The sequence below is a fragment of the Nuphar pumila genome, chromosome 8 (assembly GCF_984573655.1).
Source record: "Nuphar pumila chromosome 8, dmNupPumi1.hap1.1, whole genome shotgun sequence".
In the NCBI taxonomy this organism is placed as follows: Eukaryota; Viridiplantae; Streptophyta; class Magnoliopsida; order Nymphaeales; family Nymphaeaceae; genus Nuphar; species Nuphar pumila.
Genome location: NC_143256.1, coordinates 104008204 through 104021361, shown reverse-complemented (window position 1 = coordinate 104021361; position 13158 = coordinate 104008204). Strand labels below are relative to the sequence as shown.

The following is a 13158-nucleotide window of genomic DNA, read 5'->3' as shown; positions in this document are numbered from 1 at the left end:
GGAGAGCATCGATATTATTCGTCAAAAATAGATCCATGAGGTTATGCATCAGCAAAAGAATGCGTAACCAGGTTACTATTAAGAACAAGTATCCCTTGCCCCACATAGAAGACTTATTTGACCAGCTACAGAAGGCCAAGGTCTTTTTAAAGATTGACTTGAGATTCGGGTACCATCAGCTTAGGATCAAGGATGAAGACATTCCGAATATGGTATTTTGAACGAGATACGGGCATTGACTTCATTCAAAGCATTGTACAAAAGACAACCTCCTTTCATTGTTTGTTATATAGATAGTTCTGTACAAACCGAGGACCAGCTGATAGAGCACTTCTTAAGTTTCAACCTTGGACAAGTCTGATTTGAAGCGGGTGAGATTGATAGCATCTGGTGCCACCTTCATGAATTCTTTTATTTTTTTTGTATTTTCTGTTTGGAATGGGTTTGGATATCTCTCTCATTAGAAACTTGTGGATCCGATTCTAAGTGAGTGCATGGGGTATTAAGAGTTACTAAGAGTTAGTCTTTTAGCGTCAATAAGAGTTGCATGAGAAATATTTGAATTATAAGAAAGCAAAAAAGTCCTTCCTTCTAGCTCTACGCCCCCACCATTGGCAAAGTGGTCTTTTTACTAGGTTCGACACCCCCTAAGGGCATTGCCATCTTTTTGGTTGAGAAAATCATTACCAAAGATCCTCGTAGGAAGAAACGGCTGGGAGGGCTAGGTTGTATTTAAACTTGTATAGAAATAGTGTAAGCATCAAATTTTGAATTCTAATTAAATTGAGGATTTCTCAATTTGGCCTACTGTTTTTTTTAGTATGATTAGCTCTTTTCATAAGAAAGAGATTGACTCTCTTAGATACTTTTCAAAGGAGATTCCTTCCTTCCTTCCTTCCTTGGCTTTTCCAAAATACGTGAAGCCTCTCTCTCTCTCTCTCTCTCTCTCTCTCTCTCTCTCTCTCTCTCTCTCTCTCTCTCTCTCTCCGAACACCTAGGTAGATATCAACGCCAAACCCAAGCTTTTATAGAGATCTAAGGTTTGGTTACAACAAACTGAACCTCCCTAACCAACTCGCCATGTCATCTTGACTGAGGTGGAGGTGGGCATATGCTATGGCTCACATGCGGTTGATGTGGAGACGCACAAAGGCTGACTATGTGTGGGCCTCACTGAGCCTCAAGGTCGCATGGGCTGATGCTCAAGGTGCGGCTGAGTCTATGGGCCATATCACACGTAAGAGTGGAAACACTCATCCAATGCAACTAGGGCTGTCAATAGGTCATGTTTGGTTCAGACCCAGGTGGGACCAAACCCATATCTCATTTGAGATGCTGGTACAGGGTCCGGACCTGAGTCCAATTGAATCTACCATAAGAGAAATCATACCCAGATCCTATAAGGATTACATGAGCCAGACCCAGACCATGCATGGTAAAATAATGATTTTTATCATTATTACATTGAAATTTTGCAGATCTTAGTCAGAACTCGGGTTTGGTATGAAATTTCACATATCATACCCCGCTTCATATATTAATTAGACCCTTTTGAGTCTGACCTGAATTCTAATTGGACCTCCTTGTTTATCACCAAACCTTGACCTTACAGTGTTTGGTACAGGTTGGGTCTAGGTCAAACCCAACCTATTGACACCCCTAAGTGAAACGGCTGGTAAATGAACCATAACACTTGCAGCTCGTCTCAACTAATCTTGGTAGGAAGCTCATCAAACAAGTTTGTCTTAAGCTTGACAAGCCTAGTTTACAATCACATTCTGGAGGAGTCGAACTTGAATCAGGGCATCACAGATTTAACCCACTTCAGGTAGGTATATATATATAATGTGTTCCTTAGGCCATTTTTTCCTTTAGCCCCTTCAAAAATCATAGTTTTAAGTATTTTTCTCACATTTAACACCATGGATGCGATCCATAGGTTTTGTTTAGTGGGAAAAACTAGCTTTTGAATCACCTGAATCTGACCCGTATAGAGGTTTTTCCAGTGATCCAAAATCAATGGCTATGAAGGTACCAGTTTTCCCGGCTCATAAAGACATTTTTTCGTCAAAAACACATGATCCAAGAGTGATTCTCACTAAATCGATCATGCTAAACACATCTAATGGTTCAGATCTATCATAAAATACTTTAAACCTATAGGGCAGAACAAGAAATGGGGCATAATATGTTCAGTTCTCATATAACAATATGCAAAGAAATTGGTTGCTATTAGGGCTAAGTAACGAGACGCACTGTTCGTGGCTTGCCAATTGTTCTGCTTGTAAAGAGCTTGTTTGAATTCATTAAATATGATTGGCAAGCAGAATATGAACGAGTGTTCAGCTTGACTTAACTAGTACAGAATCATCAACTAGCAACAAATGAGATTTATATATATATTATATCAGAGTGTAGATGGTTGAAGTGTTTGGCTTGCAAGTAACAAGTTTAGAATCTTATTGCCTACAACTTTGAAACAATGTAATTATTTTATAAATGAGCAAGTTTGGGTTCGGCTTGGTAGGTCAGAATCCAACTTCTATTATTTTTAATTTAAAAGTTAACTTTCTTTTTTCAAACGAGCCAGCTTGTGCTTGACTCATTTAATTTGAGCTTGCAATGAGTTCAAGCACGAGCCCGGCTCGGCTAGCCACAAGAATGAGCCAAGCTTGAACACCCTCCATTTGGTTTGTTTGGCTAGTTTACAAGTCCTAGTTGCTAGGCATGGCATGTATACTAATACAAAGAAGCCGGAAGTTCAAATACTGTCGTCCCTCTAGAAAAATATTTTCTTTATTCAAGGCCTGAGCTCATCTTTTGTCTATGTTTATATAGCTATTCAAATGAGCTGGCCCAGTCTCAACTCAAGCTCGTGGCAAGGTGAGCTCGAACTCACGCTGAGCAAAATAAGGCAACCTCAGGTCAGACAAAGTGCAGCTCCTAAAGACATGCATAACATGCTAAGTGTAGAAAATTCTCGCATAGTACCAAAGAAAGAAATGAATGCCTCTAGCAAATGCTAAATATTCTAATGCAATATTGATAAAGTTAAGTGTAAGGTCACAAAACCCTTAAATCTTTGAAAGCAACAAAGCCTCTGAAAAATGAGAGAAACCTAGCAACAAGAACGGTAGAAACAAGCAACTCTGCTTACAGGTTTCTCTAAATCTGAAGTCTAAAGCAATATAAGGAATCCATACCCTTCAGAAAACATAACAAATACTAGCCACCAACAAATACTTTTGTTCTCATAAGGTTTCCTTGAAAACCTTATAGTTATTTGAAAGCAACACCTGGAAGATCAATGCTGTTCATGGCTAACAGAAGGAACACATAAGCTGATTCAGAAAATCACAGCCCGCAAGAGCAAAATATAAATGAATATGCAGTGGAAGATCTAGAGGCCCTGGTCATAAAGGTAATCACCAAGCCTCTCGACAATCATGTTACACTGCCCTGGTGTCATTGGCTCCTCATAGATTCCGACGATCAAGGCTTGGTTGGTTTTCTTGACTGTGATCCCACCAGAACCCTGTGCGCAACCAAGCAACAATGTCATGATAAAATAGAAGGTTTCACAACAAATTACAAAGAAATAAACCAAATAAATACTATTGAACTGTCGTTTGCTTCTTGAATCAACTCAAACTATCGGACATAAGTTGCATAATCAAATGAACCAAGTAAAATGAAATGGGGACATAACTAGAGAACCAGAAATAACTAGAGCAATGCTAGAAACATAAAGAACAAACAAAGCAATATACGCCATGGAGAGAATAAGAATGGAGACAAAGAAAAAGATGCCTTGAATCAACTCAAACTATCGGACAGAAGTTGCATAATTAAATGAACCAAGTAAAATGAAATGGGGAGATAACTAGAGAACCAGAATAACTAGAGCAATGGTTGAAACATAAAGAACAACCAAAGCAATATATGACATGAAGAGAATAAGAATGAAGACAAAGAAAAAGATGCCTTGAATAGCTACAAGAAACAAAACCAATATCATTTCTGTACGTCTATTATGAGAAGGCCGACTTCCAAAATGAATTGCGAATTCTGCCAAATTAAAGACCAAAGCCAACAAAGTTCAATATCTTAATGCATTTTCCAGTTTCAGGCTATAATGTCTGATTCCCTAGTCACCTTCTCCAATTGATTTTGCCATTTCAAGTTATAATGTTTGATTCCCTAGCTCACGCATACAGCTAACACAAATAAAACACTTTGTTTGAAACACATGATGAAAAAAATAAAGAAAAGAATTGTAACCACTTAACGTCATGAAGAATTGATATTTATTTACTGTTTAATAAAATACAGAAAATAATAGGAAAATAATTGGATCTATAACAAAGATGGCAAGTTTCAAGATCATTTAACAGTAATCTTTCCACAGCCATTAAACTTTTCCCCGTGTTCATACGTGCATGTGCATATGCCAAGAGATGGTGGACGGGTGGTGGTCGAACAGCCAAATGATAAGGAAAATTTTGAAATAGAAATTGGGTCACTGAGTTTCTTCAATTATAATGGGTGCACTAAGATATAACATCAAAACTTGTTTCATTGTTCGAATTTCTCTGTTGTACAGAGATTCCTTTAAAAATTTCTAACCCAGACTAATACAAATAGACCAAAAATGCAAACTCTGAAACATCAATGATGAAATTTCTCAAACATCATTCCAAAAGCGATAATCTTTTTTTTCTTTTCTTTGCCAGCAATGAGAAGGCATAGCTCGTCTTGCAATTAAGCAGACAGGAGAAAACAAGCCACCCCAAGAAATACAATGCAAGAAAAAAATAAAATAAAATAAAAAGACATTGATAGGTCAAAAAATGAGCAAACTAAATCCACGAGTATCTATTCCACCAGCAGACTTTCTAAGTTGATGCAATACAGATAGATCAAGAACACAAACTTTCATATATCAAATAAAGAATCTTATAGAACATCACCATATCCATGATTATCTACATTGATATGCTCTAGAATCTCCATCACTAAATCACCTATTTGCGCAAACCAAAGAACCAATTAATTAGAGCAAAAAGCATTAAACAGATAGGACTATAGGATCATCACCTTCTTCCCTCGGATGACAGCACCAGGCTCACCCTGAATGACCATATACTTTGCCGAACCAAGGTACAACCCAGTTGGTGCAAGCGATCCCGGCTCCTCAAAGTCACGCATAATTGCAGTTATCTCTTCAGTTTTAAACTACAGATCAAAACATCGATCCAAAAAGTAGATCATCCAATCTGAATCTCATCGATGCACAATCCAACCAAGCATTAATCAAAAAAATTAACATACCATTTGGAATCCATGGTATGATCATACAAAAGAAATATCAAATACGAACATGAACCTATCATCATCATCATCAAACCTTATCCCAACTGCAAGAGGTTGGATTCACGAGTCTTGTTTCACCATTCATTCCTATCTAGAGCAAGAGCTTCTGCTTAATGCAAACAGGACCCCACCATACACATATCAATTCCATTATTTTGTGTTCAATAAAATCATTTGGTAGCCAATGTGGCATAAGTAAAATTATGAAGGTGATGAATCGCAAAAGTTTAGCAGTCGAAACGATCAAAATGCGGCATCGCAGCGACATAACACCAAATGCATGCACTTCCGTAACGATCTTCTAGCGCAAAAATATGAAATCCTAATTCCGAATCACACCAAAACAATCACAAACCACCCAAAATTCGAGACACCCATCAACGTAGAGATAAAAAAATCTCGATTTGACTCAGATATCATACAAGAAATGAACGAGACAATGAAAATCATAACCCAAATACCTGATAATCGAATTATTTCGATTCAAATAAAAGAAAATAAATCACGATTTTCGATAGATCATACGAGATCCAGATCTAATAATTCTCTGGATCATAAAAATTACGAAATGGGTACGCGCGAAATCGGTGAGGAATCGATCGAAAGGAGCGTCGAACCCCAATGGGATCTCGAAATCGAAGAAACAAGCAAACAGGATCGAGAAAACGGGAAACCTGAGGGAAGTTGGCGCTCTGAGCCCAGACGCTCCCGTCCTGGCCGAGGATGGCGGCCGCGGTGAGATGCTGGCCGTCGATCTCGCACATCAGATGATCGTCGACGTACGATTGCCACGACATCTCTGCAACTCTGGGTTTCTCTCTCTCTCTAGGAACCTTTTTCTCTCTCTAGAAATGGCTCCCTCCCTCCCTCCTGCTCCTCTCTGCCTTTCGCGACTCTGCAACTCGGACCCAAACCGTGCATTTAATCAGATTTAAGGAATGCCGCTCACGTCCACCCATCAATTTAGGGCCCACAAGGAGAAAGTTTCCTCCGTTAAATCCTGAGTTTCGCGAATACCCCTGCTCTTTGCAAATAATACCGTTTCAAAGCGGGTCTGAGGTCCAAATGACCCGATTTGTATTCGGTTTAGTTACGGACATGGGCCAGAATTTAGTTTTAGAAGAAATGGATCGGGCTTGTTATCCGAGACCTGGATGTCTTAAGGGCGCAGACGGGTTGGATCTGGGCTTGATCGCAGTAGATCCGAATCAGGACATGGATATTGTGCTACAGTCATGAATCCTGATCCGACTAGGAACTTGGTATACTCATGCTGGATCCAACCAGAAAAAGGATAAAAAACGAGTGTTTTACATGTAAAAAGTGAAAACTGATCAGATTTGATTCAGATTCAAATATGGATCTGACCAAGTCCGATATGAACTTAAATTTTGATCTTATCTTGAGATCCAAATCCTAGAAAGTGTGTCAAATTTGGATGAAATATTTGACAAGATCCGATCCATTTGCTCCTAGCGTACAGTTACGGTCAGGGAAATTCGAATTGGATCAGGATCGGACCCTAATTGAAACCCTTCTTCTTCTTTTTGGGGAATAATGTAAATTTGGATCTTAGACACGAATGCCATTTACCAGGTTTGGTTTTGCTTTTCTAAAATTAGATAGCACCTGGTTGACTTGATCAAGGCTGAAGCAGAACCGGATGCTTATATGGATTAGAGATGAAAAAAAGGATTTAGATATGGGTCGAGTAACCCAGGATTTTAATTTTGAAAACTAGGTCATATTCTGGATCCGGGTCTGACTCAGGTCTTGAAGTAGAGCCCCTCAACTGGTTATGATTTGAAACACTGTAAAACGAGTAAAATGTATAGATGATGATATAGAAAATGTAAACTACATTAAGTCAATAACGTAGATCAGATCTGGTTCAGTCCCAGTATAATAATATTCAGGTCCGCATTTTTATGCCCATGCCCATAAATTACTAAGCATGATTTCATATGATGCATTTGCATATCATTCATTTTTATGCTATATTGATGGAAGCATATAACCAGTCTTATGCATTGCATATATCAATGCCATGTAGTAAAATATCATATTTTTAGTTCTACCAATATACATAACATTATCACATTCATGTTAACATAAAAATGGTTTCTCATTGGATCACTGGGCACTTACCTACACATTTCATGCGAGGTTGTAGTGAAAACAGGTCTCCCAGCTTGTTCTCAGGGTGATTCATCTGAATCCGAGACGTAACAGCCTTAACCGAGTTTAGAATATCAAAAATCCTAACTCAAATGCCCAGGAGTCGTCTCTCTTTTAACAAGGGTTGACTTTTTTGAGTCATAATCGAACACCAGAAGAGTCGACTCATCAGAATTTCCAATCCAAACAGGATGATTTTCATAGCAGGGTTGACTCTATGACTAGGAGGGTTGACCCATCGCATTTCAGAGTTTAAAACCTACCAAAACAGTCTAGGGATCAACCCAAAATCTCCATGGGTCGACCCTTATTCTGCAAGAGTTGACTCTTTTCTCGGTAAGAGTCAACTCTTCATTATGCAAGTCAGCTCTACTTAATAGGAGAGGGTTCTGCCTTCTGTCCGAGCAAGGGTCGACTCATCTCTTTGGAGAGCCGACTTTTTTGTTGTCAGGGCCTTGTACCCAAGCCATCACGAGGGTCGACTCTTCTAGCCTTCACAACCTGAACAAAAAGCAATAAAGGTGATAACACAAAGAGTTGACTCTTGCATTTTTAGCTTTTCAGTAACTTGGTTTTTGCTAAGTTTTGCGTATTGAAACTTCGTCTAAATGGACATATGAGTTTCATAAACATTCACAAAGTGAAACAATAATTTATTCCTAAGAAACAAAACAAAGTTCATTTAAAATAAACATGCATCAGTTCTCAAAACATATATACAATAACAATAAAAAAATAAAATATTTTCATAATATGTCTCATACGTAAACCTTATAAAAATCGTCTAGCATGAGGAGCCTAATGCTCACACGGTCTATACCTATACATACAAGTTCGGTCAAGGTAAACCTACCTTTTTTTTAATGCTTTAACGTTTTTGGGTTCTTTTTGTTCTCAATGCACTCAACTCCACCAAGATTGTTGGAGCTTCACATGAAGACGACGATGGTGGTTGCAATTCATAGGAAAAGAAGAAACAATAGAGAGGAAGTATGAGGCTGCTGCAAATGGGGACTCCAATGAGCTTCCAAACTGAGAGAAATAGAGGGTGAGAAGGTAACCTCCCACTAACGGCTCCTAACGTTGAAGAAGTGAGGGGCAGTAAATTGTCCTCCTCTTCTGTCCATAATAGAGAAAGAGAGAGAGAGTTGTTGAAGTGAGAGGGGTTGCTGCCCCATTTATAGGCAGAGGGACTTGTGGGGGAAGCAACCCAAACTAGAAATAGAGGAGGCTATATGAATGTAATCTGGGAGGAGGGGGTTCCAACGATAAGGTGATGATGAAAAGAGCATAGGGAAGCGGCGCTAGGTAGAGGATGATGATGATAATCAAAACCCAAAACCTCTAGGGGTATAAGTAAAATGGTGGGAGAGGTGGTGAGGTGTTAAACTGAGACACACACACGTACACACACCAGGGGAGTCGACTCTTCTGGGTAGGGAGTCAACCTTCATGGCCCTTATGCCCTACAACACCAAAACACTAAAGGGGGTCGACTCTCTTTACAGAGGGTCAACCTTCAGGGTCATTTTCAAGCAAGGGGTTATGTAACTGGTTGTTATTTTTGCAATGATAATTTTAAAAAGATATTTTCAATAAATGTTTTGGAAAATTGACAACCAAATATATAAAAACTGAACTTCCACAAGCGTGGTGAGTATGGGTCGAATCTACAGGGAACTGGATAATATTCAATATCAAATCTAATTACTTCACTTTATTAATATTTTAAACTGTCTACAATGAAAAGTACAAGTTAACTAAAAGATTAACTAAAAAAATATAAGAATCTAAACTACACTGCTCAAGCACTCCTTCAAGTCCAAAAGGGTATTTTTGTCCTTTTACAAGTTATGCGCGCTCTTGGCATAAATATGCCTTTTGACCTGTAGTATGTTTGTCAACCTATAAAAATAAAAATCATAAGGTAGCTAATGAAATTACTAACTAATTCAGAAAAATAACTAAAATTAATTCTAACAATAATTATGATAACTAATTTGCAATCTAAATAAAACTACACTAACATATAAATTTTAAGAAAACAACTAATTTATTTTAATACTAATTACACTAAACTCTGCAATCAAAATATGTAACCTGCAGAAAACTATGAAAAATCATAGAAATTTAATTAACTACTAAAATGTTAGTTTTGCCCTCACTATAGTGCAGGAATGACTTTCTGACAGACTTTCAAAAATAGATGATTCAAATGGTCAAATGGAATCTAAAATTGATGAAATTTATTTTGTTGGATTTCTGACCCGCACAGAAATCAGATTTTTTTTACAGAACTCAGAAATTTGTTCAGAATCTCCAGATATAAGTGTTTCAATAACACCTAAAATTTGAAAATTGGTCTGTCCCGAAATTCATTCTTTTGATAAACCAATTTTTGAAAAATGCTTAAAAATCTAACCAAATCAACTCTAAATGAGTTGGAATTTGATATTCACTCAAAGAACACATGAATAAAGAGAATAGAACCAGTTTGGATTTAAAACTTTACAAAAATCTACATAAAATGATGAGTGCAAAAGACTGCAATTTTTGGTTTTTAAAATCAATTAAAAAATAGTTGGAAATCATTCACTTCACGATAACCTTATGCACATGTAATAACAGACATATCAGTCCTAACCCTTTGCTGAAACACAGTAAACATAACTTAATTATGCTAAAAAAATTAAATCTAAAAATAAAACCTAAATTACCTTGAAGGAAACAACAAATTAATTCTAAGGCAACAAGTAAATCAAATACTAACATGAATAAGAAGTATAAACTAATACTAATGTAAATACATCTAAATGTCAGCCATCCCCTATGTGGGACCTATTCAAACTATACTTAAAATGAAAAGACTAATAACCAATGTAAGTAAGGAAAATGAGAAAATAACTATTATGCTATTTTAATTTCTAATTAAATGAAATAATAAGAAAATGTAAACGCAAGACTTACCTAAGTCACACAAGCTTCAGCTATTATCTATACTAAGTAACATGAATCCTACTCAAGCATTACGAAAGTTAGGAGATATGAAATATAAAAGAAATGCACATAAAAAAAACTTACCCTAAATAATACGTTATAATGAAAGTAAATGTTATTGACTATGAGTCATCCACTATGTGGGACCTACTTAACATTTAGGTAATAATGAAATGAAAATAGAATATTTAATTACAAATGACTAACTAACCTAACTAATATGCAAGACTAATTAGTAGATAACATGCAATAAATAAAAATGTCTAAGTCAAACTTACCTAATTTTATGAAATATGAAAATCACATATACTATACTAACCTAACTAAGAAGATAGGCATTTCATAAATGCTAGACTAAATGGGATTTAGGTGGCGCCCATATAAGATCTTACCTTAGAGGAGACACTTGCCTTTCAGAGCCAAAAATGCCAGCCCCAAGTGGGTCCACACATTTTTGGCTAAAATCTTTTCATTAATAGATGATCCCCTTCTTGAAGGGGATGAATTCAAACTTTAAGTAAGGTGATTCAATTTTGAATCACTTTACTTAAATAGCGAAGGAAGGGATCTCTTTAGGCTGGTATCCTCAATAAAGCCTCAGCCTTTCCATTTTGGACTCCCACAAAAATTTGGCAACCTTCTAAATGGCCAAAAATGCCTATGACTTGAAGTTCCAAAAATGGCTTTTTATAAAAATTTGAATTCTTAAAACTCAACTAAGCTAAATTACTACTTATATACTATATTCTAGATGTTATCTAAATAAAATGCAAGGGCAAAAATTAAATAAAAAAAATGTGAATGCTAAGTTTAACAAAAAAAATGTAGGCATGCTAACTTAGTTAAATGCTATCTAATTAAGATATTATGACCTACCTACACTAATTACAGAATTTAAGAACTTACTAAACCTAATGAAGACTTACTAAAAATTACTAAGAGCTTGGCTGAACCAACAATAGCTTCCGCCTTCTTTGGAGAAGACGATAACCCTTGAAACTTTGAATTTTACAAGTGAACTAAAAAAAATGAAATTTACTAAATTGACAATCTAATTAAAAATGGATTTTTGTACATGGAAAAATTTGACAAAACTCAATCTTATGCTATCAAAAACATGGTTTCAACCTGCTGTAACTGCTAAAAAAAATCAGAATGAAAAAAAATGTTTGGATAATAAAAAATGGTTAGGCATAGTCTAGCCGATTTTTGTAAAAATAACAAAAAAATAAAGAAAAGACAAAGAATGAGGATCTTACGAGATGATCCATGCTTGGTCTAAGACTTGAGGCCTCTCACAGCTTCTTCTAAGCTTCTGAAAATGTCTGCAACTCCAGCAACTCAATGAAGGAACTGGTGGTCGGTGGTTTGAAGGACGGTAGGTGGGAAAGAAAAGCTAGCCCAAAAAACTCCTCGACTTGCTTGAGGGCCCAGAAATCTCCTTGGCCGGATAGCACCCGAAAAACTCCTTGATGCGAAGATCAAGCTTCTTCAATGGCTGGCGTAGTGTTGCAAACAAAAATCAGAAAATTAGTAGAAACTTGACAAAAAAAATAAAGCACATGGAAAGAAAGAAGATGGAAGACGCCCAAAAAACTCCTCGACGTCACAACACCCGGAAAGCTCTATGGTGTGACGAAACGGCAATGGAGGATGGGAAATGGAGGTGGTTGGTGTTGTGGAGAACTTCTCAAAATTCTGGACAAAAAAATCAGAATGAGGGACGTCCCCCTTATGTTTGTTTCTTTTTCAAAAAAAATCGAAAACACTCTTATAAAAAAGTATTTTCATAAACACTCAAAAACTCTTAGAATTTGTTGGGTGCCCCTTTTGGAAAAATGTGAATGGATCTTTTGATTGGGTCAGTGTGATCCAATCTGATCCAAGATCCAAAAATTTGTTATTCTTATATGGGTCTGGATTTGGATCCTGATTGAATTCGCTCTATTACATGAAAAAGCTCATAACTTCGCCAATTTAACTCAGAATTGAATAAAATTTGAAATATAGCTTCCTATGACTTGAATCAACATAAACATGGGTTTTAACTCTAAAAATATAGATAATTACATGCATATTATGCTTAATTTATAATGCATTCTATGCAATCAACGTGGAATTTGGTTAAACCTCTCAGACGCATTACATTTTTGAAGCACACACATTCAATCGTTCATAAAGGAAATTAATTAAAATATTGAATGGTTTATCTTAAATACCAAACCATCTACACATCTATCTAAATTTTGAAATTTAAAACATCAAATAATGTTTAATTAAAATTTGACAAATAGCCTCTGGGATCTTGAAATTATCGATCTCACATAGCACCCCCATAGTGACCTACATCCGCTCCATCAGATGACAAATTACATAAAAATATTTTATTTTGAAAATGTAAGACTTTGGAGGGTCTCAGTAAAATTCACACAGTTAATGCTACCTTAAAAAACAAGAACATTTTTTGAGATTGATCTTTATTATAGAGATTTTTAAAAGCTTGAACTATGAGTTTTCATAAAATTGTTTTGTTTTTAAGGTAGCATCTCAAGTTATAGATACACATAAAAATTCATCATTTAGCATTTCAATTGTTGAAGAAAATCTCAG

At 36.4% G+C, this 13158-nt stretch overlaps 1 protein-coding gene across 1 annotated transcript; it reads right to left on the bottom strand.

Annotated features, from left to right (window-relative positions):
- Positions 1-3007: 3007 nt before the first annotated feature.
- Positions 3008-6282, bottom strand: LOC149830102 (profilin). Its single transcript, XM_090016312.1, has 3 exons — positions 6048-6282; positions 5098-5235; positions 3008-3535 (listed from the first exon to the last, which is right to left on the bottom strand). Exons 1-3 carry the CDS (start codon positions 6168-6170, stop codon positions 3401-3403), a joined length of 396 nt encoding a protein of 131 aa, XP_089872438.1. The 5' UTR covers positions 6171-6282; the 3' UTR covers positions 3008-3400.
- Between the last annotated feature and the right edge of the window lie 6876 nt (positions 6283-13158).

Bases quoted from the DNA above. Each gene is read 5' to 3' on its own strand.
- LOC149830102 (XM_090016312.1), bottom strand. From the start codon at position 6,170: ATGTCGTGGCAATCGTACGTCGACGATCATCTGATGTGCGAGATCGAC. The intron at 5,236-6,047 runs GTTTCCCGTTTT...TTTGATCTGTAG, and splicing joins AGAGCGCCAACTTCCCTCAG to TTTAAAACTGAAGAGATAAC. The intron at 3,536-5,097 runs GTGATGATCCTA...GGTTGCGCACAG, and splicing joins CTGTCATCCGAGGGAAGAAG to GGTTCTGGTGGGATCACAGT.